This window comes from Astyanax mexicanus, chromosome 22 (genome assembly GCF_023375975.1).
Source record: "Astyanax mexicanus isolate ESR-SI-001 chromosome 22, AstMex3_surface, whole genome shotgun sequence".
Lineage (NCBI taxonomy): Eukaryota > Metazoa > Chordata > Actinopteri > Characiformes > Acestrorhamphidae > Astyanax > Astyanax mexicanus.
In genome coordinates, this window is record NC_064429.1 from 26193233 (window position 1) to 26220917 (window position 27685).

The following is a 27685-nucleotide window of genomic DNA, read 5'->3' on the forward strand; positions in this document are numbered from 1 at the left end:
TTGCTTTAACAGCCGTAGCTCTGTTGTTAGAATACGTGCAGTTCGGACAGTTTTTTATTTAATTTTTTTCTCCTTCAGTTTTACTCTTTACTTTTTTCACCGGTGGGTGTGTGTATGTGTGTGTGTACGAATGTGTGTGTGTGTACGTAGACATAATGGGTTTTTTCCTCTCTCTTTTTCCCTTTCTTGCCTTCCTTCACACTCTCCCCCTCTCCTCCTCCTCGGCTCCTGGTTAAAACGTTGCTGGTGGCTATAAGAAGTTAATTTCAGATTGTTATATATTTCCATTAATTTCGCCAGCCCTGCGCCCGGCTGCCTTTGAGAACAGGGGTATCAGAGGCTCATTTTTGGGGGACTCAGGAGTTCTTTCCCCCTCGGCTGCGCAGACGGAGCATTAGAGACAGATAGCTGATAGGCGAGAGAGGGGTTTCTGTCACATTCATTAACTATTGGTCCCACCGTTTCTTCCGCTGTCCGCTCTCTCTCTCTCTCTCTCTCTCTCTCTTTCTTTCTCTCTCTCTCTCTCTCTCTCTCCTCTGAGCCGGAGTTACAGATCAGAAGATGAGGATGGTGATGAGAGTGCCTCGAAAAGTTTAAACAAAACGTGTCTGCTCCCAGAAAAAAGCCTGCAGCTAGTCTGGCTGAGGAGGAGGAGGAGGAGGAGGAGGAGGAGGAAGAAAAGAGAGGGGGGGGGGGGGGGGTGACCTGGCGCTGGAGTCCGAAGGAAAACACACACACACACACACACACACATCATACTCATACTGAGACTCTATGAAAAGCACCTTTCACAAACACCCACACATTCATGATCACACAGACAATGAACAGTCACACGTATTTAACTTTCAACTACCCACACACTCACACACACACACACACAAACACGCACACAGACTCACACACCTGACCTGCCCATGCACTCCAGGCCAAGCGAGGAAACTCCCTCCAGGCTTTAAGGAGGTTTTTCTCCTCTCTCTTCTCTTTTATCATCTCAGACCCAGCTGTACTCTATATCTCTCTTTCTTTTCTTTACTTTTTTCTATCTCTCTCTTTCTCTCGCTTTCTCTCTTAAAAATGAAGCTTTTTCTTCAATTTCTTCACTTTTCTACTTCTCTCTTCTTGTTTCTCACTTTTCTTCTCTCAATAGAAGAGTAGCTGTTCTTTCTTTTTCTCTCTGTCTCTCTCTCTTTCTCTCTCTCTTTATGTGTCTGTCTGTCTCTAAATCTCTCAGACTATCTCTTTAAATTAAGCATTTTCTTCTGCTTTTTTTGCTACTTCTCTCTTTTGTTTCTCGTGTTTCTCTGTAGACGGGTTTGTAGTGGTGAAATTGTGTTATGTCTGCGTTTGCTCAATACATCTACAAATCCAAATCCAAATATCCGCCATCTCTCTTGATTAATAGCCCACTTAACTTGTTAAGCTCTCTTTGTGTGTGTGTGTGTGTGTGTGTGTGTGTGTGTGTGTGTGAAAATTATTATTTTTTTAATAAACAGTATCGTCTTTTATTATCTCATCCCACACTGTAAACCAAGCTTAGTCTTTTTTTTTTTACTTTTTTATTTTGATAATTTTTAAGTGAATAGCCCACTATACGTTCAAATGTATGTGAACTCCTTTTCTAATTAATGCATTAAAGGTACTTGTTAATCTTTTCTGATTTAAAAAAAAAAAACATAACAATGAATTAGCAGGTGTCCCAATACTTTTGTTCATATAGTGTATTTAGACGCCATTATGCAAATGTGTCTTTGTTTAGAAATGTGAAAGTTTACAGGAGAAGAAAAATCGTAATTTAGTGTACTTTCAGTGGAAGTTTTAATTTTACGTTATTTTGTAGCATTTATATATATATATATATATATATATATATATATATATATATATATATATATATATATACATATATATATATATGTATATATATATATATATATATATATATATATATATATATATATATATATATATATATATATATTTTTTTTTAAATATGTTAAGCAACTTTTTGTTCCTTAAAATATAGTTCCTTGAAAAATAATATTAATTATCATTAGTTAATGATTATATAAATGAAAGATATTATAAAGTGTTACCATGATATATTTTTTTAAATTCTGTGAGACTGTACATGTACCAGTGTTTAATTAGTGTTGTAGGGTTAATTAGTAATATTTTTTTATCAATTTCTAGGCCTAAAAGCTGATTAATCATCACAATAATCACAAACACTGAGCGCTGACATGCCTACTTTTGTGCTCTCTCTCTCTCTCTCTTTCTGTTTGTCTGTTTATCTCTCTAAATGAAGAATTATCTTCTGTTTTAAGTTTACGTTTGTCTTCTTTCTCTGTAGGCATAGAGAGTTGTATGGGTGAAATTGTGTTTCAACTTTAAGATTTAGGATTCACGATACATTTTTGATACATGTTATGCTTTGATATTGTTATTGTTGTTGTTATTATTATTATTGTTACTATAGGTTATTGTATTTAATTGCTCATCCTATGTTGATTGGAGGGCTTATGTGAGTTGATTCCAGTTAAAACTGCCTGTATTGTAAATTCTGATTGTATGAAAGGTGAGAACTTTTGTGGGGATTGGGGGGTTATGTGTATCTCTCACATGATTTAAATGTTAAGAATTGTTTTATTCTTGATGCTCAAACATATATGTGTACTGATTATATATATATATATATATATAAAGGGGTGTGCCATATCGTAGCGTACGCGATAATATCGCCAACCTTTTTGAATATTGTGAAAGATATTTTAACCTGAAATATCGTGCCATTTCACCCACCCCTAATTATTATATAAGGGTACTACTTTTTTTGCTGTTTTTAGCAAAAGAAAAATTCATACTGTTCTCATGTCCCATTATATATCTACTAGAGACAGATTATATCTGTCCAGTATCATTTATTTTACTTTAATCCTGGATATATGGAGATATTTGGAGTGCATTATTATTAGTATCATGACATTCTGGATCATTGACTTCTGTTACAAATCTGATAAAACTTTTGTATTTTTTTTTTTATATCTCAGTTAGGGGTGTGCCATATCTTATTGTATGCAATAATAAAATGTAACTTTCTTTTTGATGCAGTAGTAAATTCTTGAAATAATTTTTTTATTCAGTTTTTTTGTCATATCGCCAAGAGTATAATTATCACAAAAATGCCATGAAATATTGTGATATTATGTTAGGGCCATATCGCCCTATATTGTGTATATATATATATATATATATATATATATATATATATATATATACAAGTATTGAATTAGGTCTGTTTTTATGTTTTCTAGGGTTAAAATCTAATCAATCATCAGAATAATTCATAGATTACTTGAAGCAGTAATATATTCAGCAGTGACAGGCCTACTCTTGTGTGTGTTTATCTTTGTAAATTGTGTTTATCACTGTAGCTGAAGCGTATGTCTGCATGACGTCTGCTCATCTCATACACACCGCATACACATCTAAATACCGCGCTCCGTCCCGCTGGCTGTTTTAGCCTGTAGTGCTGAGCGTGTATCATTTAATATCTCAGTTTGACTTGGTGAATTCCGCGTAAAGCAGGCGTTAGTGATATTTGCTGCCTAAAAAGGCCGTGGCATTAGCGCGGCGGCGGTGTGTACACGCGGCTGGTCTTAAATATCTGGCGTTAATGGTGCTGTGTACTCAGCGCGGCTATATTTCTGTCAGACGGGCACTCTGCTGGGCTAGTTTGTCTGCGAGTGGAGCTCTGCTGTAAACACCTCGGGCGGCCTGACCCCGGCCCAGCCAAAGCTTCACCTCCCCCCCCTGACTGGACCCAGCCTGAGTGTGTCAGCCACCGTCTGAGTTATGACAGGCCTGTATCTCCCTTTTTACTCTGTCCTTCTTGCTCTCTCTCTCTCTCTCTCTTTCTCTCTCTCTCTCGCAATCTCTCTTTCTCTTTCCATCTTCCTCTCTCTCTCTCTCGTCCCCCCGCCCACCCTACGGGAATCAATGATCCAAAACTCTGTTAAAACAGGGTCAGCCCCGCGCGTGCACTTAAAGGGTGTCAGTTTAACCTGCTCTGAAATACTTACGGCTATTATTATAGCTTATAAATCATTAAGAAAGTTTAATTATACGAGAGTTTTCGTGGAGGAAATGTGCAGGACGGCACATGGGAGAGGGGAGTTTAATGGGCCAGCAAGTCCCATCTCGGCGAGAGGGGAAATATTGAGGTTAGCTCTGCTATTTTTTACACCGCAGCCTCCGAGGCTGAGGGAGAGACACGGCCGGGACACGCCGGCGCTGTCCTCCGTCCGACACGCTCTCCTAACCTGTAACATCACAGACTTTAGAGTCCTGAACATGTATACAAAATTCTGGATAAATATATTGTGATTGAGCAGATTATAAAGAGTTATAAAGAAGAAAAAATGACTGTAAATATTTATAATTAATAAAAAATAAATAAATCAGATGTAACATGGCATACAATGCATACACACAAGGGTTTGTACACACCTTCTCATTCGATTTAAGATCCCACATTATAATAATAAATGTCTCTAATAACTGTGTAGTTACACTGTAACAATAATGTAATAACAGTGTAACTACTGGTAACGTACACACTGTTACAGATTTATTTTAGTTGTACAGCTTAAGTAATTTCCAATGTAAGTGTTTTGTATGTAATAGACTCAATGTACTGTTACATGTGTCGTAGTGTGACCTTTCACTTTTAGTAGTAATGCGTGCATGTGTAACGATTAATGATTAATTAGTGTGTAACTGAGTATTATGTGTAAAAATGTAATCAGGGCTGTTGGAGAAACTAAATAATACTAACATAAAAACACTAAAAATCATAATTCATGATTTATCATTTTTTTAATCGTCAGTGAGATGTATCGTCGTACAATTCATACACAAGAGGGTTTGTACACCTTCTTATTTAATAATAGGCCCCAAATAATAATAATTGTGTAGTTACAAATTAACAAGCATTTATTAACTTTGTAAGTACTGGTAAAGTACATGCTGTTACAGATTTATTATAGTTTAGTACAGGTTTAGTCATTTCCAATGTAAGTGTCTTGTATGCAATAAGGTGAATGTATTTTTATGTGTGTCACTGAAAAATGATGTATTTCTTTGATTTTACTAAATTGAAAACCTCTGGAATATAATCAAGAGGAAGATGGATGATCACAAGCCATCAAACCAAGCTGAACTGCTTGAATTTTTGCACCAGGAGCGGCATAAAGTTATCCAAAAGCAGTGTGTAAGACTGGTGGAGGAGAACATGATGCCAAGATGCATGAAGACTGTGATTAGAAACCAGGTTTATTCCACCAAATATTGATTTCTGAACTCTTAAAACTTTATGAATATGAACTTGATTTCTTTGCATTATTTGAGGTCTGAAAGTTTTGCATCTGCACCTTTTTTGTTATTTCAGCCTTTTTTTTCTGCAAATAAATGCTCTAAATGACAATATTTTTATTTGGAATTTGGGAAATGTTGTCTGTAGTTCATAGAATAAAACAACAATGTTCATTTTATTTAAACTGATTCAGAAACTGAAGTGGTCCTTAATTGTTATCAGAGCTGTATGTGTAATTGACACTGATATACATGAATAAGTACATAAATTTTACAACTAAAAGCAACCTGTAACCGTCTATACTTCACGAGTAGTTTACAGTGTACGAAAGTACTGTAAGGAAGTTTCCACAGATTATATAAGGGTCTGCAGTACATAAACATCACTCTCTATAACTTCTAGAGATCTAGTAGCTGATGAGTTTGAGTTGACCATCACTCTGTCAGTTTTTTTTCAGAAGTGATAAAAGAAGATGTCAGTGGCCGTCTTCACACCTTGCAGCACCAAATGTTTTTTTTTTTTTTTTAAAGTAAAACCTTCACTAATTAACACAAACTTTAATTAACAGCCAGCCAGAAATTTCACTCGGCGAGAGGATTTACAGTCCTAACTGCAAATGAACGTGAGGTGTCATTCTTTAATTGCTGCGGACTGTTCATAAACATTAAGGTGTGTTAAAAAAAAATGACGTTTCCGATTAAAAGAGCGTGCCCACGCGCCACGCTACAGCGTGAGGAAAATATTGAAGGATGTGAAGAAGTGATGTTTTTAGATTTCGATTCTGGTTTCACTCAGCTGTTCTTTCACAGGTTGAATTGATTGATTAATCAGTCTGTTAAACAACAACTGTACATTCACCTCCATTTACCCGCTAATTAAATTACAGTGTGATAAAAAAAAAATTGCAGTTTTACAGGAGAAGAAAAAAAATAAACTTTTTTTGAACGTTTTAATGAAAGTCAGTGTACAAATTTCATTTTGCAGCATTTCTTCAGTCCAATCTTCATGACCATTCATTACCAATACAGTATAGTATATACTGTATATAGTATATACAGCATCTGCCAGATTCTAACTATTCCAAAAAGTGGAGAAAAATTTTATATATACAACTCTGGAAAAAGAAAATTAAGAGAGCACTACAGTTTCTGAATCAGTTTCCCTGATTTTGCTATTTATAGGTATATGTTTGAGTAAAATGTTTTATTCTATAAACTACAGACAACATTTATCCCAAATTCCAAATAAAAATATTGTCATTTAGAGCATTTATTTGCAGAAAATGAGAAATGGCTGAAAAAACAAAAAAGATTCAGAGCTTTCAGACCTCAAATAATGTAAAGAAAACAGAAAGTTCATATTCATACATTTTTAAGAGTTTAGAAATCAATATTTGGCGGAATAATCCTGGTTTTAATCACAGTTTTCATGCATCTTGGCATGTTCTCCTCCACCAGTCTTACACACTGCTTTTGGATAACTTTATGCCTTTACTCCTGGTGCAAATATTCAAGCAGTTCAGTTTGGTTTGATGGCTTGTAATCATCCATCTTCCTCTTAAGTACATATCAGAGGTTTCAGTGTGGTAAAGCTCCAGAAATGCTTTAAAATGACCTTTACGTCTGTAAAAGTATCAATATTTTATTTACTTGATTTATTAATAAAAAAAAAAACAGTACAAATCAAAAATAAAAAAAATATATATTTTTTTTCTTCAATTTTTAAAGTGTCATTTCATTTAAGCCAAATTATTTTGGAGCATTTCTATTGGTCCATTAATCCTAATATTATGGCACAATATAAAGAACAATTGCCAAATTCCAATTATCATAAAATTAAAACTTTGAAAAAATCAACTTTTTTTTTATTATTAATTTGAATCATTTCAGAAGTTTCATGATGAATGGACCTGTAGATGTAAATGCTCTAAAATTACTACACTGATTTACACTGACATTAAATAAGATTTTTAATTCCTGTAAAGTAGCCTTGCTAAGAGTGCTAGAGCATTTCTATTGGTCCTTACATTCACACTGTGATAAAGAAATACAGGGTATTGAACACTAAGCATGTACAGTACAGTGTCAGTTCTAAAGAGAAAGGGTTTAATCTACTCTGACTGACCACACACGCACTGTGTGTATGTACAGCATGCAGACTCCTCTCTTTCTCTCCGTGGGCGGAGGCACGGCGGGATCAGTAGATGAAGGGTCCGAAGTGAAAGGTCCCAGCAGCAGGCCTTTATACTCCAAACCAGGGCCTCCCTGCCCATGTGCCAATCCCAGCTGCTTAGGGCCCCTCTATCTGATCCACACGCACAGTGATAGCACTGCCTGGTGGGCTTTATTCTCCCTTTAGCCTTTATGAATTGTTGAGTACTGTATACATCACTATTATGAGCGTGTTTGATGTGGGGTGAGGTTCTCACTCAGGGTTTAGTCCCTACAGTTACAGCTTTAATCTCTTACTTTCAGTATTGGCACATACTGACCTGAAACATTCTGTTACTACAACAGTAGAAACACACAGCTAACATGATCACATAATGCACTGTGAGAATGACCTATTTCTGGATCAGATTTACTGTATTTGATTTACCTTCTGCTAAAATACCTTATTGTATTGATTGTACTGCTTTTTATTTATTTTTTTTTTTTATTATTATTGCTACATATCGAAATTATATGTGAAGTAAAGGAGGTCAAATCCAATTTCTGGATTAAAAAAAAAAAAAAGTTTTTTTTTTTTTTTTTTTTTTTTTTTTTTTTACACATATTGATGCATGACCAGTTGATCCCAAGCCGGGCAATCCCCAATAAGGTGCATTCCTGTTTGTTCCAAATACAAAAATCCATATTTTAGCGCATCACCAGTTGTTTCCAGGCCAAGATACCCATATTGGTTCAAATATTTCCCAAGCTCACAATAGTTCCCACAATGGCACATCCCAAATTTTTTCAAGACCAGGTTTTTCGATCACCAGGTGTCCCCAGTTCCATGATTCCCATATTGGTACATCCCCAATTTGTCCTGTAATTCCTATGCTGGTGCCTTTTTAATTGTTCTTAAGCCCAGAATTCACATATTGGTGTTTCCCCAAATGTTCCCAACTGTGCCTAAGACCAGGATGCCCATATCTGTGCATCCCCAATTGTTCCCAAGCTCTGGATTTGAGTATATTTATGTTCCCAATCTTCCCTAAGCCCAGGATTCCCATATCAGTACATCCCCAATTGTTCCCAAGCTCTGGATTTGAATATCTATACATCCCCAATCTTCCCCAAGTCCAGGATTCCCATATCGGTACATCCTCAATGATTCCTAGACTCAAGATTCCCATATGTGTACATCCCCAATCGTTCCCAAGCATTTGCCCAGGATTGCTTTAATGTAGCATTCACTGTTGTTCTTAGGCTCAGGTTTCCTGAATCATGGCTTCCTCAATTATCTGCTGGCCCAGGATTCCCATATTGGTGCATTCCCAGTTGTTCCCTAGCTAAGGATTTCCAAGATCAGTGCATTTGTGGTACCACTCTCGATTGTACCACTTGTGGTACACTCTCGATTGTATCCCCAATTATTTCCTCTCAAAATTCCTATATTGGTGCATTCCCAATTGTTTTGGGGCCCAGAATTCATCTATTGTTCATTCCCAATTGTTCACAGGCCCCGTATTTTTATACTGGTGCATGTCTGGGATTCCTATACCAGGGTATCCCCAATTATTTCCTTTCAAAATTCCTATATTGGTGCATTCCCACTTGTTTTTGGGCCCATAATGCATATGTTGTTCATTCCTAATTGTTCAAAGGCACAGGATTTTCATACTGGTGCATGTCCAGAATTCCTATATGGGTATCCCCAATTATTTTCTTGTCCAGGATTCCTGTATTGATGCATTCTCTATTGTTTTAAGGCCCGTAATTCATATATTTAGTTCATTCCCAATTGACCCAGGCCCATGCAATTCAGAAAGTTACCATTTAGTACTTCTTATATGTTCTTATCTTGGCAGCATGATGTTTGGGCGATCTTCTGTTGGCTTTTGAATGACACCCCTCCACCCCCCCCCCACCGGCCTCACTCGCTCCCTCCTCCTTGCAGCCGTCCAGCGCATGCCTCCCTCTTTCCTCTTGTTTGGGGCTCTTTCCTGGCATGCTGCTCCTTCTCCTCCTGCTTTTGTTTCCAGTAGGTGTCGAGCGCTCGCCACTTGTGCTGTGTCAGTAAATATTTACCCGGCTTCCCTTTCCTCGGCCGCCCTTGCTGACGTGTGTATGTGTGTTGGTATGTGTTGGTATGTGTGTGTGTGTGTGTTGCCCTCATGCCTTGTCCCTCGCCTGCCACTCTCAGGGGTTCACTGATATCCTTCTCATGTCCGTCCGTCCACCCACACCCGTCCGCCACCAACACATGCACACACACGGCAGCGCACACCCTGGACGCCGGCGTCCCGCATGCACGTGGCGGCCCATTCAGCAACAGGAAGCGGTGGAGGAAGTTATTGTTGCAGCGTCTGCTGTCCCTGACGTTCATTAATCAAACCCTGGCTGCTGCTCCCTGCTAAATACGACCTGCGCCACTTCCAAATGCATGTGACCTTAGCCTCGCGATTACATTATATACACTTACAATATAGACACCTGAATCCCCCCACAAGCTCACCTCACACAATCACAATCAAACCCACTCTCACTCTTCCTCACACTCGCACTGCAGCAACAGCAGCGGCGGCGGCTCCCCGGGGCCTCGTAGCATCCTGGTGCTTAGGCTTTCCTTCCTGCCTTAAAGACAAAGAATGGCCAGGCTCGAGGCCCTGGGCTTCAAAGCAGGGGAAAGCGCGAGTGTTGTCTCTTCCTGTGGAGGGTGTTGCAGCCCCCCGGGGGCAGCTGCTGCTGTTTTTCCAGCCCAGGCCGAGGGCCATAGGCCAGGGCTGAGGGCTGCCCTCGTGCCCTCTGAAGCCAGTGAAATGCACCAGACCTCAGCTTTCCACTAGCAGCAGGTTCAGAGGTCAGGTGGGCTTAGAGGGGTCAGTGCAAAGTTTAGTGTGGTGTAGCTAACTGAGCGATATTAAGTTTAAACCCTCAATATTAGCCACTATAGCAGGGAATTAGCGGTTAATTGCTAGCATTTAGTAGCTAGCTTAACAACCTGAATGTCCTTGAAGTGGATTATTAAGAGTGGCAAAGCTGCTCATAGCTGTTTTTTTTGGTGTGTGTATGGGTTGTCTTTGCTAGTTTTTTTTTTGGGCGTAGTGGATAACAACACCACCTACCTGACCATGGAGTTGACTTGGGTTCAATTCCTTGGCCAGACAGTATCATCACACTGCACTAATAGATGTAGTCTTTCGGCTACCTGTGCAGTGAATTCAAAGGCATATGCCGTAATTATAAATCGAATTGTGGAAACTATAAAGGTTTTCCATTTTTCCAAAAGCAGCTTTATGGGTGAAACGAGGGATAAAAATGACAAAAAAAAAAGACAGATCAGAGTGAGTAGTATGGCTTTGCATGAGAGCTTTTGAGTCATAAATCAGCCATAAATTAGCAGTACATGCAATTTGGTCACTCTGGAGCAAATGAAACCCTATGTCTTGGGCGTGAATGAAAATGAATTGGAGTCAATGCAAAGGAAAGACATTGTGAAAAAGTCCAAAAGGCTGTACTATATTAAAGCTTGGGGACCTGACCTGAAGAAGGGCATGCTGCAGTTGGGTGGCGTTTGAATTTATTTTAGGAGTAAAATGAATTGGAGTGAATGGGAGTAAAAGGGATAAAGAAAAAAACAACAAATAAATTAGTAAAGTATTTATATATCTATTATCTAGTGCTTTTGCAGCCTTCATAGCCTTCAAATTAAGTGTTACTAAAGTCATAACACTGTAGATACTGTCATATAGGGCCCCTATTTCGGAGATCTATAGGCAAACCATCAGCTGTGCACTATGCAGCTTGATTTAGGGCATGTCAGTGTGTCTTTGCTATCATAACAACAGGAAAAGTACTCCTTGCGTTGCTCATAACACGCAAAATGCATGTACAAATACTCTTAGTGGATTTCTACACTGTTTTGTACATGTCTTCTGTAACCAGCCGGTGTGTACTTGTGTTGGGAGAAGCGCCTGTTTTAACAGTTCACTGCCAAGATAGCAATGAACGTCTGACTTTTGACGTCTGCCTTGGTTGTATTCAGTCAGTGGAGCGCCTGTGTTTTTTCTGTTGCCAAGATTCCAAGATAGAAATACACAAGGCATTTACCTGAAGTCTCCTCATTTTGAGCTTTCATCACTCCACCAGGTCCATTGGCGTAGATATATATCCTCAAGCACTGTTGCTTAAACACTGAAACTGGTACTGTACATAAATACTCAGTATACAGCATTCATAAATCTGTTATTCCTGGCTATGCATGCCCTACGCAGCATTCATAGCTTTCAGGTGAAGTGTTGCTAAACCCTGCTAAACCCATAACACTGTAGTGTGGGTGGTCTACCATTGCTTTTTATTATACTCTCCACTGGCCTGCTTTGCTCTATAGTAGGCCGAGCTTGACGTGGAAAGTGATTGTATTTGCCCGGGCGTTTGTTGGGAGCGTTCGCCACGAGCTTTAAATGGAATCACACACACACACACACACATGCAAAAAAAAAAAAACCCTCCTCTGAGTGTTTGCGGGAGCATATGTGGCAGTTGCTGCTCTCGCTGGCCGTAATTGGACAGTTAATCAATCAAATATTTAAGCTTCATTTTACCACACAGTGGGTCGTCTGGATTATGGCAGCAGTTTGGGTGCATTAGGCTGCGCTCAGCAACGATGCGAACAGCATGGCTTCCTGAATCAGCCTGCATCTGGATTCGCGTGTGTGTTTGTGTGCGTGTGTGTGTTGCGCGTGTGTGTGTCCTGTATCTTTAAGCACGGTGAGGCTTATTTTGTGATGCTTTTCTCGCTGCTTAGCAAGCTCCCTTTAAAAGCCTGTTATTTATTTATTTATTTATTTACTACTTTATTCCGCCTGCGTTCATCCAGAGATGTGTTTTTCTCTTCTTCTCTTTTTTTTTTCCTCCTCTTTTTTTTTTTCCCCCTGCCCCCAGGGACACCATTGTGGATTACCATTCAGTTCTCACCTAATTATCTGGTGACTTGCGCTGCCTTTGACACGTAATTATCAAAGCCCTAAATAATTGTCTTATTGCCTGTGTGTTTAGATGTAAGTCTTGTGGAGAGCCTTTGCCTTTGTTGCTGCCAAGGCTGAAATGGCACAGTATTTATCTCCACACAAGAAAGACGTCTCCCCGCTCTTCCCGTCTTATTGTTGAACTCAAATTTTTATATACGTGTGTATCTGCAAGTTTGTATTTGTGTGTGTGTGTGTGTGTGTGTGTGTGTTTGTACGCACATGCCTCACACTGTGTGCTGTCAGGTATGTGAAGGGAAATAACAAAAAAAAAAAAGAAAGAAAAAAAAAAGAAATAGATGGCATCTCCGTCAGGTAAAATGCTGAATGATTTTGAATGCCGAAAGTCAAGCAATTAGCTTTCTACATAATGTGCAGCAGCTCAAAGTACTAAATGCTTATTTTATGGTAGAGGTCATGCAGGAGGTCAAACAGAAAGAGAGAGAGAGAGAGAGAGAGAGAGAGAGAGAGGACAGATGTGAAGTGTGGGGGGTTGGTGGAGCATGTAAGCTGACAGGTTTTTAGCGAGAAATAAAAATAAGGATACTGCTGGTGGTCTATTGTTTTTAAAGTATTTCTAAAAAAAAAATAATAATAAAAAAAAGAATATTTTGAAATATTACAAAAAGCAAGATGTAGCAGAAATACTGTATGTGATATTTTTCTTCCTGATAGGATAGGATGAGTTTAGTCTAAGAAATTACAGCACACTTTGTATAACATTGAGCTCCACATCCAAAATGTGTTGTTTCCTTGTGTCGCTTATGTGCCCCAAGTTATTAAAGGCTGTTCGCATTGTTGTTCATGTGTTGAGCTTAAATACAGTTCTGGAAACAAGTAAGAGACCACTTAAAAAGTTAAAAATTTAAAACCTCTGGAATATAATCAAGAGGATCCTGAACTGCTTGAATGTTTGCACCAGGAGTGGCATAAAGTTATCCAAAAGCAGTGTGTAAGACTGGTGGAGGAGAAAAATACGGACTAAATTGCTCCCAAATTCCAAATAAAAATATTGTAATTTAGAGCATTATTTGCATAAAATGAAAAATGACTGAAAAAAACAAAAAAGATGCTGAGCTTAAATAATGCAAAGAAAACACATTCATAACATATTCATAAAGGTTTAGGAGTTCAGAAAATCAATATTTGGCGGAATAATTCTGGTTTTTGATCACAGTGTTATACATATTGGCATGTTCTCCTCCACCAGTCTTACACACTGCTTTTGGATAACTTTATACATTTACTCCTGGTGCAAAAATTCAAGCAGTTCAGTTTGGTTTGATGTTTTGTAATCATCCATCTTCCTCTTGATTATATTCCAGAAGTTTTTAGTTTGGTAAAAATCAAAGAAACTCATCATTTTTAAGTAATCTCTTATTTTCAGAGCAGGTAGGAGTGGCAATTTTAGGGGTCCAAGCACTATATACTCTTAAAGGGAGAGAATAGGCACAAAAATGAAAGAAAATGTTTCCATAATAGTTGCATAGTTGTTAAGTTATTGTTACAAATGGTACCACAAAATAGGCCTAATTCACCTGTTCAACTTTCCACAAATCCATTTTTTTTTTCTTTTTTTAATTTTTACAAAAATTAACCAATATTTTCTTAATTGTTACTTGTTTATTTTGGGTGTATTGATGGGATCCATTGTTATAAAATTATAAAATTGTAGCTGAAATATGAATGTCAATTTGACATTTGTCCAGTTATTACCCAGTTCACACTGGTTATTCTTGTTAGAGATGAGTAGAACAAGTCCAATAGGAACCTGTTACCCTTATCCCAGCTGTTCAGCCGTAGTCCGTCCATCTCTTCCACACTTCCTGCTCCCTGTTCAGGCCTCATCCTCCGTCAGTCATGGTTTATGCCTCTTTAGGCCACTCGTTCTCCCCTCCTCATCTCTTCCTCAGGCCAGATGCTCAAGTGCAGCCGAGAGAAGGGTAGGAGCGAGAGAGCAAATGTTTCAACATCTGTCTCTGTTGGTTTTTCTGCGCGCAACAAGTATTTGCACATGTTTTCATTGCTGTGCTGTTTCTGGGCTGGAGATGGATGAGCAGCAGCTGCCCAGTGCGTTTCCACACCCACTCTACACGAGCCTGCTCAATGCTAACCGCTAATCCTGGCAGGCTGAGAGAGAGACTGGCGCTGTGTGTGGGAATGGAAACCGTAGCATTCGTTCATTCGAAGGGTGCCGGTTTGCTTATTCATTCTACCATTGCTTTATTAACTCAGGAATCCTGAAAATTCAGAGTTCAGTAGAGCTATGTTCTCTGCTATGTCAACTATTTTTTTTCCCATTTAAAAGCCATAAGTCATTAACGTAGTGTAACGAGTCCATACAGTGGCTGCAGAGTTCATAGAGAAGTCAGCGACCAACTCTAAAGGCAAGGTTTAAATGCCTTTTTAGTGCAAATGGACACATTTCTAAGCTTTTCTAAATATTACTTTGACTTTTCAAATATTGTACTGTATTCACACAAAATGGGTCCCTGAAACAACCGTAAAAGTCTTCAATGCCCACAAGCTAGAAGAAGGTTTTAAGCGAAGGCTGTTCAGTTTGCTGTGTGTACTGTTCAGAGTATTATTAAGTAATGAAAGTTCAGGGGAACTGTGGAAGTCAAGATGAGATCTGGAAAAAAATAACAAGAAAAAAAACAAAAAAAAAGAACGGCTCATATTCTTGAAAGTAGGCCAGTATTCACTGTTACATCGTATCAACCCTTCTGCATTTGGTGTACCAGAACATTTACACACCAAATGTCCGGATTTTACTGGGTTAAATGTGTCTGCAATCTGGAAAAGAGAGTCAAAAACTTTGCACAAGAACCAGAATCAGAATGTCTTTTTATCAGGGGGTGGGACATTTTGAGTCAAACTCAAAGAAAGATTTGGTGTATTTTCCACATGTAGCTTAACGTTAGCCATGCCTAGAAATTGCATTTGACTTCTCTAGACTTGAGATTGACCATCAACTTATTTTATAATCAAGGGAATCTGAGTTTCAGCTCTTTTTTGGATGAATTGGATGCTCTTGTGCTCTGAACCAAAGACAAAAAGGGCTGTTGAGAAAGTTCTTTGCAGCAAGTCTCCTGACCAGAAAGTGTAGTAGCTCAATCAAATGCTGTATGTGTATCACTATTTAAACTGTCCCTTTACAGAACCAGTCCGAAGTTTAGGTCGTGTAGTAACTTAAAAGTGTTCAACAAATCAAAATACTCTGTGAAGCATTTAGGTGGCTCTTAGCTGGTAACTCTGATGAACTCTTGGACTTCCTTTCCTGGGGCGTTCCTGATGAGTGCCAGTTTCATCATTTTGTTTGTTTTTATGTGGTCTTTGCGACTGCACTTAAGGACACTTTCAAAGTTCTTGATTTTTTTTTTCTTCAGATTGACTGACCTTCATTTCTTAAGATAAAGTTTCTTTACTTATCACAGCAATGTGGTAAAGACAGAAGTTCAAAGTTCCAAAGCTGAGGACCTGGAACCCCCATATCTATACGATTGGTTCGAAAAATTTGTTGGAGCCAATCCTTTAAAATATTACTTCACCACATCAAAAATGCATTGGCATAAAGCAGAAAAAAATCTTTGCTCGATTTGTAGCTTGTTTCTTTGTTGTTGCACTTGCGCTTGTCACTTCTGTAAATTGTGGCTACAACTTGTGTACTCACTTAGGAAATAACTGATGGTTTGTTTTTGCTCTGTTTTGCCTGCTAGTGAGCATGCAGGGTTACTGAGCGGAACTGTGGTTGTAGCTTAATCGGCTATCATTGGCAAGTCAAAAATCCAGAGTATAGTACAGTACAAAATAGTCTTCAGTTGGCCAACAGGAAGCATATTAGATTATTTTTTTCTCTCTTCATTTTTCTGAAATCATTTCTTCATATTCTGCAGTGAAAAAACCTTGGAACAAAAGCTTTTTGCTTTTTTTCCCCACATATTTGTTAAGTCACTTTAGTCGTATCAGATGTATCCATTTCTCACTTCACTTCATTTCCTCATCCTTTTACTCTTCAGCCGGTTTACATTCATTCATGTAGTAACATCTCGGCTGTTTATAGCTCGGTCTGTCTACCCTCTTCGCGAAGGTAGACAGACACTCGGCGCTAAGTGTGCGCTACGCCTTGTTTGTTTGTGTACGGGTTACTGTAAGCACGCGCGAGTGTGTGTGTACACTGCGAGCACTCGGAGCTGGCAGCCGCTGAAGGACATCAATCAGACGCACATGATGCTGGAAGTCTGATGCACATGTGGCTGCGTTCCCAATGGGAAACAGACAGCAGATTTCCTCTGTGGTTTGCTTGGTTTCTTCCCTCTTAAGCGACTGCCATGTTTACTCTGAGGTTTTGTTTACATGATCCCGGGCTGTTTGTCATGACATGAGCTTATTTATGGTTTTACATGCCATTTGTGTTACACTAAAGCTTGGAGCACTTGGAACACTTATTATACAGGCCCTTCAAGGGTGTTTTCTTTTTTCTTTTTCGTGTCGTTGACGGTGATGGCGTGCGTGCTGCTTTCACCACTTGCCTTGTTTTATAGTTTTTGTCTGGGACTTTGGTGTCTAGACCGTCTTCGGGCTGGGTTACATTCGCGCGGCATTATGTTGCGGCTTGACTGACACTCGCAAGACTTTTAAAAGGTCGAATTTGCTGCTCCCCCGGGTGCTATGGAGGCCGAGGGAGGTATTTCAGCCCCGCACATGTGTCCGTAAGAGCTGTGTGAATGCGGAGGAATGTGTGCGCCAGTGTAAGTCTAAGTGTAAGTGTCTTACCTGCTTTCTCTTTCTCTCTTTCTTTATTTCTTTCTTTCTTTCTTTCTCCCCTTTTCTTTATGAGGATGCTCCTGAGAGTACCTTATCAACAGAGTGATATATTAGTCCTTAGTGCCTTAATAGATTCCATTTATCTCTCTACACCCCCTTTAATTTAACCGAGCTCAGGGAACGCACTGTATTCAAATGGCCGCCGACACTTTGATGTAGCACCGGCCCCAGCTGTAGTCCCTATAAAATGTATCAAGTGAAGTGATTGTTAACCTATTGTTGTCAGACCTGTCTCCTTCCCCAGCTCTTTTATCTTAGTGACGGCCTTTTAGCATCTCGGGGTAACTCCGCGGGGCTGAGCACAGCGCATGTTATACAGGCCAGTTTGTGGAAAATCTCTTTTTTGTTGCTTTTTTGTTGCTTTTATTTGCCCAAAAAATGTGTTTAATTAATGCATTCAGCTACTTCTAGGAAGTTGCACCCTTTGCTGATGTGCACACCATTCCTAGTCCTGGTAGACATTATTGTCATGTACATGAACCTACTGGCACCATGCCTAATGCCAGCCACGACCAGCCAGGTTGACCAGCTTAGGGTGTGTTTATTTAAGGTTAATTGTTTCAATGTCTTTTAGCATGATGAATCTGGCCAATGTCATGCGCGCCAACCAGCTTGAAGATAATACTCATGCTGATGATGTTGGTTGTGATCATGCTGGCCATGCATTACCAGGTTTACCAAAGTTGGTTGACCAGCCTGACCATCTAGACCAGAAAAAAAATCTGATTGACAAGGATGAGCAGCAAGAGCAGCAATATTAGATTGGTCAACCTGCAAGAAAAGCTTCACCAACTCTGATAAACCTGGTCGTTCCAGCCATTCTTAAACAGGTTTTTCAGAGTTGGTCAGCCAGCATGATGAAGATGGTTGACCGGCAAGATGGTAGACCATCTAGACCAGGTTGGTTGACCAACAATCAGAGCTGGTTGACTAAAATGAGCAGCAAGATCAGATTGGTCAGCCTGATTGGTCAAGCTGGTCGACCTGGTCATTCCAGCCATGTATGATCAGGTTTAACCAAGTTGGTTGACCAGCATGATGAAGATGGTGAACAAAAAGATGGTAGACCAGGTTAGGTGAACAACATGGCCATTTAGACCAGGTTAGTTGTCCAGCATGACCATCTAGACCAGGTTAGTTGACCTGCAAGACCAAACTGGTTGACTAGAATGAGCAGCAAGATTAAATTGGTCAAGCTTCACCAAGCTGGTCAACCTGGTCATTTCAGTCATGCTTGACCAGGTTTATCAGAGTTAGTTGACCGGCATGTTGAAGGTAGTTGACCAGCATGATCATCTAGACCAGGTTAGTTGACCAGCGTGACCAAGCTGGTTGACAATAATGAGTAGCAAGAGCAGCAAGATCAGATTGGTCCGCCAAGTAGGCCAACCAGCATTACCAATCTATACACCCAGAATTACCAAGCTTGACCATCCTCCATTGGCCAAGAGATGGTTAACCAACTGTCTTACCAATATAGGGTGTGTTTTTGTCACGATGACCAGCTCTTCAATCATCTTAACCATCTAAAATTAACCAATGTTGTTTGAAACTAGCTGGACTTTATGGTAGACCTGATTTGCTAATATTTTCAGCCTTTATATATATATATATATATATATATATATATATATATTTTTTTTTTTTTTTTTTTTTTTTTTTTGTAGTATTTATGTTAATGAAACCAATAAAATTATCTAAAAATAATCTCTTTCCTTTTTTCTCTCCAACCCTTTCATTTTTATCTCAGATGATCCAGAGGGAAGACGAGGTGAAGTCCCGGGTGACGGCCGTCGCCATGACCGACTCCGTCCACAACGTGTGGCACCAGGAAGCCAGCCGGACCATCCAAGACTGGCTAAAGGAGGTAAACCGTGCCCGTCTCTCCAAATCACCACCCTAATCTCATCACATTTCCTCTCCCCAAACCCCCCAAAAACAATCACCTGCTCCGATATTGACCGCGTACATCATCAGCTCAACCACAGTGGCCTTTCACTCACCGCTCAGACGTGCCGCGGAGCCCCCTGCCACCAGACGCCCGCGCCGTGTTTCTAATGCCACACTCTTGTTTGTCTGTTTGGTCAGATGTCAATGAGAAATCAAAGCTGAAGGCCGCGGCGCGTTCCTTTAGCACGCTAGCTTTATTTAGCTGCTGACCTCGGGTCCTCACGCTGCACCTGGGAACCCTCAGTATGCACATAAATTGGAGCCGGCCGATCCCCAGCGAGGCCTACAGGAGAGCCGGAGATGCAAATGCCAAGCTCAAACACAGAAACACACAGCAACACACACACACACACACACACACACACACAGATATTATACTCCTGTTGCCTTTTCTTGCCAGCAAACTGCAGACCACCCAGGTCAGGGGTCTTTCATTCTTTCTTTCTTTCTTTCTTTTTATTTTTCTTGCATTGCTTTGTGTCTTTATTTTTTTCTCGTTTTGTCTTTCTTTCTTTTGTTTTTCTTGTGTCCCTCTATCACTTTTTTATTTTCCTTTTGTTCTTTATTTCTCTCATTTTTCTTTTGTCCTTTTTTCTTTTTTGTTTCTCTCTCTTTTACTTTCTATAATTTTCTTGTTTTTTGTCTCTGTCTTTTTTTCTGAGTCTTTCTGTTCTTTCTCTCATTTTTCTTTTGTTCTTGTTTTGTTCTTTTTTTATCTATCTCAGTCTCTCTCAACCTATCTTTTCTCTCCTCTCTCTATCCCTCTCTTTTTAGAATAGTCTGCTTGTTTTTCTATTTGCCTTTTTTGTGTCTTTCTTTCTGTCTTTTCATTTTTCTTTTCTCGTTTCATTTTTTATTTTTGTTTCTCGTTTCATTATTATTTCTTTTGTTTTTCGTCCCTCTGTCTCTTTTTTTCTCTCCTTTTTCTTTTACGTGTTTTTGTTCTTTTCTGGGGTTTCTTTTGTTCTTGTTTGTCAGTCTCTCTATTAGTCTTTTTCAATCTATCTTTCTTCCCCCTCTTTTAGTCTGTCTCTCTCTCTATTTATTTCTCTCTCTCTCTCTCTGTCTCTCTCTAATTAGTCTGCTTGTTTATATATTTGTCTTTTTTTCTGTCTTTTTTTCATATTTCTTGCGTTGTTTTTTCTTTCTGTTTTTCTTGTTTTTCTTTAGTCTTTCTGTCTCTTTTTTCTTTTCTTGTTTCTCTATTAGTCTTTCTCACCATATCTTTCTCCCCCTCTGTTAGTCTCTCTCTCTCTCTCTCTCTCTCTCTCTCTCTCTCTCTCTCTATGCATCTCTATCCTCAGGCCGCAGAAGGCAGCAGTGCTTCAAGGTTGTAATGGCCTTCTTCTTCTTCTGTAATGTTCTGTTCTTCTGCTAGATGCAGTATGTCTGATTGAGTGGAGAGCTGGTGATGGTGGTGGGGAGATGGTGTGGAGTAATTGGAATGTTAAGTGATTTCTATTTGTGATGATTAGCCTGAACAATAAGTTCCTTAATAACCTTCTACTTCCAGCCCCATGAAGGAGAAACGCAGCTCTTTCATTCCCTCTCTTTTATCCTTTCAGTAGACACGTGTTCCATTGACCTGAGCTGCAGATACTACTGACAATGGGTAAAAGCAGGTGTTGGGTTAAAACCCTCACGCTGAGAACATCCACCCATGCATTACTCTATATAAACAGGGAACAAGGATTCTTCACTGTGGTCAGCGGAGTTGGTGTTACAGGTCTTGGTCGTGTTGAAAGGGCCTGAATGATGTTAAGATTGTTTTTATTATAGATTTAACACATACCTCTGCTTAATAGCCTGTAGAGTACATATAATACACTTATCTCATCAATATATGACAATATATCAATAATTTATCTTATTGTGGTAAAACAAAAAATGTCATTGTATTGACAATAAGCTTATTGAGAATATCACCAGTACTTAAAGAACGCTGACCATTACAGAGAGTGTAAGAAATCCTGTTTAATTGGATGATTTTCAACAAAAACTAAATAAGAATCACATACTATGCATGACAGAGCACTTATACTCAGAGCATTTATACTCTTCATATCGATATTGAAATTGTATCATATGAACTGAAATTAAGAAATGTGTGATACAGATTTTTGCCATATCATCCAGCCCTAGCAGAGGATCATCTTCAATTATGAATCCCACTTTATTCTTGTTGGAGACGGCCAACAAGGCGGCAATGCTCGTCCACATACTGCTGCTGTAACATTCAACTGCGCTATCAATATTTCAACATTTATGCAAAATCTGCGGAAACTATGTGAGAATATGCAAGCTGCATGAGATGGATTATTAGTGCAGGACACCATTAGGAACCTCAACTACTTCTGTATATATACAGCTCTGGAAAAAAAAAGAGACCACTTCAGTTTTTGAATCAGTTCCTCTGATTTTGCTATTTATAGGTATATGTTTGAGTAAAATGAAAATTGCTGTTTTATTCTATAAACTACAGACAACATTGCTCCCAAATTCCAAATAAAAATATTGTCATTTAGAGCAGAAAATGAGAAATGGTCAAAATAAAAAAAGGATCAGAGCTTTTTAAATCTCAGATAATGCAAAGAAAACAAGTTCATGTTCATAAAGTTTTAAGAGTTCCGAAATCAATATTTGGTGGAATAACCCTGTTTTGTAATCACAGTTTTCATGCATGTTTTGGCATATTCTCCTCCACCAGTCTTACACTCTGCTTTTGAATAACTTTGTGCCACTCTTGGTTTTATGGCTTTTGATCATCCATCTTCCTCTTAATTATATTCCAGAGGTTTTTAATTTGGTAAAATTAAAGAAACTCATCATTTTTAAGTAGTCTCTTATTTTTTTTTCCAGAGCTGTATGTATCTCAGTCCACTTTTTTAAGCATATTTGGTTCCTGGTACATTTGTCTACCGTCAGACTAGCACTGCAATCCGATGCTTCTATCTGGGTTAATGTATCCCATCCCTAAAAATCATTTGAGAAATAAAGAAATTAGAATTTGAGTCTTTTAATGATAAAGAAAATAGCAGCTTTCTCTCATACACTGCTCTGAAACTGGGCTCCTACATGACATCATCATTGATGATGCATCAGAGGAGCTGAGGTCAGTCTTTAATCAGTGCCGTGGTCCGTTCCTGTCCATAGCTGTCTCCTCCTGCCTGCGGCGGTCAGCAGGTGGCTGTGGAGGTTAGGCCGCCCTCCTTCTCTTTGCTAACCTGTCCCGAGGCCTCCCTCTTTCTTGTGTGAGGGGTGGTTATTCCCCCTGTCCTCCTGAGGGGGATGGAGGGATAAAGGGATGAGAGCGGAGAGGTGGAGGGATTTGGAGATCAGCCCACAGTGGGAGAGGTGATACGAAGATAATGGTTCAGACAGAGGCCAAGTGACGTCACACGGACAGGGCTGGCTGAGAGAGAGAGACGGAGGTGGATGGAGACGTACATACATAGAAAGAGAGAGAGAGAAAAGAGAGAGAGAGGGTGAATCGGAGGGGGAAGGGCAAGTACTGAAGAATCAGAAATAAACAGAGATGCTCATAGAATGGAATCCCTAGGGGAGCAGAGGGAGATATATATGGAGGAGGAGAATATACTGTACTGTAGGAGAAAATCCCTGCAGACATGCTCAGAAAAAAAGAAGAACCGGGTAGATAGAAGCTCAGGCATATGAATAGCACAGCTATAGCATACTGTACAGGATGTCTGCTGGCTGGATGTAGAGATGTATGGATAAACCTGTGTGTTAACTTTTTAAATAAAATATTTAAATTGTGTGAATGATAGAATGTATATTCTGATCAGGGGTCGGCAATTAAGTTTGCCCGCGGGCCAGATATTTTCCAAGCCAAAAAAATTCTATTTTGGAAAATTAAGTGTAATGGGATGGATTGCTACAGACGAATAGCTCTCTAGCCTAGAGGGTTGTTAAACCCAACTGCAAAACAGATGATCTCAAAACAGGTAAACCCAAGAATAAAGGAAAAAACGCGGGATCGAACCTGTGTCTTCCGGGTCGCTGTCCAATACACTACTGCTGTCCAGGCTAGTGAATTGGGACCCGGCCAGGAAAAAACTCCTTTAAAAGATGTTCCATGATTCATGCTACTGGCATCCCCTGTTCAACATATTCAGCATCCTAGCTGGTCCTAAAAATGCCAGATTTGGCCAATAAATCAGGTGAACATCCAAGCCAAGAAAGTCTTACAATCTACCTTAGACCTTTTTTTGTCAATAGGCATATTTTGATGATTAGCAACCATATTTATAACCATTCAAACTAGACAAAATAACGTTGAAAAGCCACATGCCACATTACCGTAGTTCTGCTCATGGTGCACCATCATGCTCACACCACTCATAGGGATGTACAGTTCAGGCCAAACGTTTGGACACACCTTCTCTTTTTCAATGTGTTTTCTTTATTTTCATGACTATTTACATTGTAGATTCTCACTGAAGGCATCAAAACTATGAATGAACACATTGGAGTTTTATGTACTTAACAAAAAAAGGTGAAATAACAAAAAAAACATGTTTTATATTCTAGTTTCTTCAAAATAGCCACCCTTTGCTCTGATTACTGCTTTGCACACTCTTGGCATCATTCTCTCAATGAGCTTCAAGAGGTGGTCACCTGAAATGGTTTTCCAACAGTCTTGAAGGAAGGAGTTCCCAGAGGTGTTTATTAGCACTTGTTGCCACTTTGCCTTCTTCACTCTGTGCTCCAGCTCACCCCAAACCATCTGGATTGGGTTCAGGTCCAGTAACTGTGGAGGTCAGGTCATTTTGTGTTAAGTACATAAAACTGCACGTGTTCATTCATAGTTTTGATGCTTTCAGTGAGAATCTACCATGTAAATAGTCATGAAAATAGAGAAAACACATTGGAAAAGAGAAGGTGTGTCCAAACTTTTTGCCTGTACTGTATGTAACAGAGCGGCGAGATGCTGGCGGGCCGTAGCCACAGCTCTACCTCCAGTATTTGATCAGAGGCGAGGCACACAGAGCTTAATGGCGGCGTGCAGGTCGGCTCGAGCGCTCTCTGTGGGAGCCAACACCTGTCTGCAGTTTACCTTCTCTAACTGGGCCATTAGGAGAGCGCTTAGTGTCCCACCATGCTCCAGCTCCCTGTCTCGCGGCCTGCAGGAGCCTGGGACGCCGCCGCCATCTGGCCCTGATTAATGCTGATGGGCCAAGCACAGGACCATTATCGCTCATTTGGGGCTGTTCCTCGTTTTTCATCCCGGCCTGCTTCTGCACATGAGGATGTTCGGACGTGCTGGAAATGAGATGATGTTTGCTTTAGAGCAGCGGTTCAGGAGTACGACGTGCACACGGGCGTTTCAGCGCCCGGGACATATGCTCACCATGCCAGTGGAGTCTGGTCAAAAATTCATTTTTAATTATTGTCAAAATTGAATTACATTTTTTTTTAAAAATGGACAAATGTTCAGGTAATATTTAGTTAGTATAATTTAATAAAAACACACATCTGAAACTGAATTTGATTTGCTGTGACAAGGTAGCATATGGTGTCCTTGAGTGCTTTAAAGAGGTTGAAGCCCTCTTTAAGCATAGCCAAAGCAGCAGTTAGTAAATTAACCCTAGTTATAGTTTTGTCTCATATTTGACTAAGTGCTAAGTTAAAGAAGCATGCTTTAACTTTGGTCCAGAACGTTAGTGTGGACTGTGATGTTTTTGGTTGTTCTTTGCTGGTGTTTTTAAGGCTACAAGACACAATTATAAGTATTTCTATGCCAATAAACATAAACCTATATACAGGGGTTGGACAATGAAACTGAAACACCTGGTTTTAGACCACAATAATTTATTTTGGTGACGGACAGTTCTGGTAGAAACAGGAGAGTTGAGGTGCACATTGAATTCTGCCATGATTTGGGCAGCCTTGGTTTTATGTTTTTTGGATACAATCCGTGTCAGTACACGAACATCCCTTTTTAGACAGCTTCCTCTTACAGCGTCCACAGTTAATCCTGTTGGATGTGGTTCGTCCTTCTTGGTAGTGTGCTGAAATTACCCTGGATACCATGGCTCTTGATACATCACAAAGACTTGCTGTCTTGGTCACAGTTGCACCAGCAAGACGTCCACCAACAATTTGTCCTCTTTTGAACTCTGGTATGTCCCCATAATGTTGTGTGCATTGCAATATTTTGAGCAAAACTGTGCTCTTACCCTGCTAGTTGAAGCTTCACTCTCTGCTCTTACTGGTGCAATGTGCAATTAATGAAGATTGGCCACCAGGCTGATCCAATTTAGCCATGAAACCTCCCACACTAAAATGACAGGTGTTTCAGTTTCATTGTCCAACCCCTGTACATTTACAGTGTCTTATTCCACTCCTTTAGCATGGTCTTGCTGAAATATGCCAGACCTTCCCTAAAATACACTTTGCCTTGATGTGAGCAAATGTTGTTCTAAAACCTATGTATATTTTTTACATTCATTGTGCCTTTTTTCAGATATGGAAGTTTTTCATTTTGCCTTAGTTCATGTTAAAAATGAGCTTTGGCCCAGAGAAGACTGCAACGTTTCTTGATTGTGTTGATATATGGCTTCTTCAAGGCATGCTTCACATGCTTACATTTTTAGATTTCTGGATTGCATTGGTGAACTGTGTATTCACAGATATTTAAATACAATTTCTGGAAGTGTTCCTGAGCCCATGCAGTGACTTACAGTACAGAATCAGTACAGCTAGTTTTAAATGCACTGCCACCTGAGGGCCTGAAGATCACTGGCATCTTTTGATATTGATAATATGTGCTGTATATTTTGGGATATCTAAATTCTTTGCAAATTTAAACTGTTCCACAATTTTTAGATGCAGTTTTTCGCAGATTGATGGTCTGATTGGTGTCTGTCTTTAATTCTAAGAGACTCTGCTAAGAATCTTCTGCTACTGATGCAAAAAAATATAGTGTATCTCTCAAATGTCTTTGTAGATTGTAATGCAATATTTTACCATATCGCCCAGCCCTAATACAAAGTTCTTTGTTGACCAAACTAGTAAAAATCTGCGGTAGTGCACATTCGGTTCTAAACATACCGTACAGGGATTTACTCCAGAGTTAGTCTCTAAGACTGGGATTTATTCGCCCTCTGAAGAGCCGACATCTCCCAAACATCTTGTAAAACTGACCACACATTGTTCAGTATGGTGAGGACATGCTTCTGACTTTAACCGCCAGTCTCCAGACCCTTTAGGCTTTCTTTGGGATGTCACGACGTGATCGAATCCCCCATACTGTTATTCACAGGCTCTCGTGATCTCGGCAGTTGTAACGCTGATGCATCCCCTCCCTCAAAAAAGCTTTGTCATCTTTTCTGATCTCCCCATCTGCAGTCTCACCCAGTGGCCTCTGCGCCCTCTCGGCTGGCCTGAAACGGGTCCCTGCGCAGGAGGCCTGCCTTGACAAATCTATTGAAGCTCCTTTTTCATCACCCCCCACCACCAGCGCTCTCTGCTCTCTCGCTCTCTTGCTCTCTCGCTCTGGCCTGGACCCCGGGCTTTGAAAAATTCCTCCTCTTGCCTCCATCCCAGCTGACATCTTCCTCCAGACGGCATGAATTAAGGATATACAATAAGACACTTGATGTCGCAGTCAAGGGGCGCTCCGTTCGGTGGCTGGGCTCCATGGTGCACAACTAGGGCAGCAGGAATTCTAAAAATACACAATGCACACTTGTTTATTCCAGTGGCAGGCGACTCCCCCCCAAGCCTGGTATGGAGACGATTGACAGGATTAGAGGAGAAGAATGAGCAGGAGAAGAATAGGAGGGGGAACTGTGGCGGGAAGAGTACGCTGGAGCTTTCTTGGACTACTAGTGTCATGTAGCCACAAAAACCTTCATGTTTTATTTCTCTGAATTCCTGCAGCAAGTCCTGGACGACTGACCTGTCCAGACTCTGGCCACTGTTGTGATATCTTGTGTAGCATGTATGATAAAGGTGGGAGCTGTAGGAAACGTCCAGTTGATGTAACAAGCTGTGGTTGCAGAGTTACTTTAAACTTTTAAAGTGTTACGTTTCCACTTTTAGCTTATTTAATCAAATTTGCCAAAGCCATGCTCATGCTACAGGCCCTAAGACTAAGAGTAAATCAGTCCTAATGAATATATCTTATACATAGAGTTGCTAAAAAAAAAAAAAAACTTATTTAAAATGAATTGTCTTTATATTTTCTATATATTTTTAGTTTTACTTCATATTCTGTTAATTACATCCAGTTTCACAACAGTTGCTAAGTAGCATACCCTTTGTTTGTGGTGCTTGAATAAGTCAATTGACCCCTCCCCTTAGTTTCTGTTGATGTGTCCATCACATTTTCAGCT

At 39.8% G+C, this 27685-nt stretch overlaps 1 protein-coding gene across 4 annotated transcripts in view; it reads left to right on the forward strand.

Annotated features, from left to right (window-relative positions):
* fam172a (family with sequence similarity 172 member A) overlaps positions 1–27685 on the forward strand; it is a 288454-nt gene that overhangs the window by 170732 nt on the left and 90037 nt on the right. For all 4 annotated transcript variants that reach the window (XM_049470775.1, XM_007243895.3, XM_049470777.1 and 1 more), the window contains one exon: positions 19126–19242. In XM_049470775.1, coding sequence (XP_049326732.1) covers positions 19126–19242 — 117 coding nt within the window. The remainder of the gene's footprint in view (positions 1–19125; positions 19243–27685) is intronic.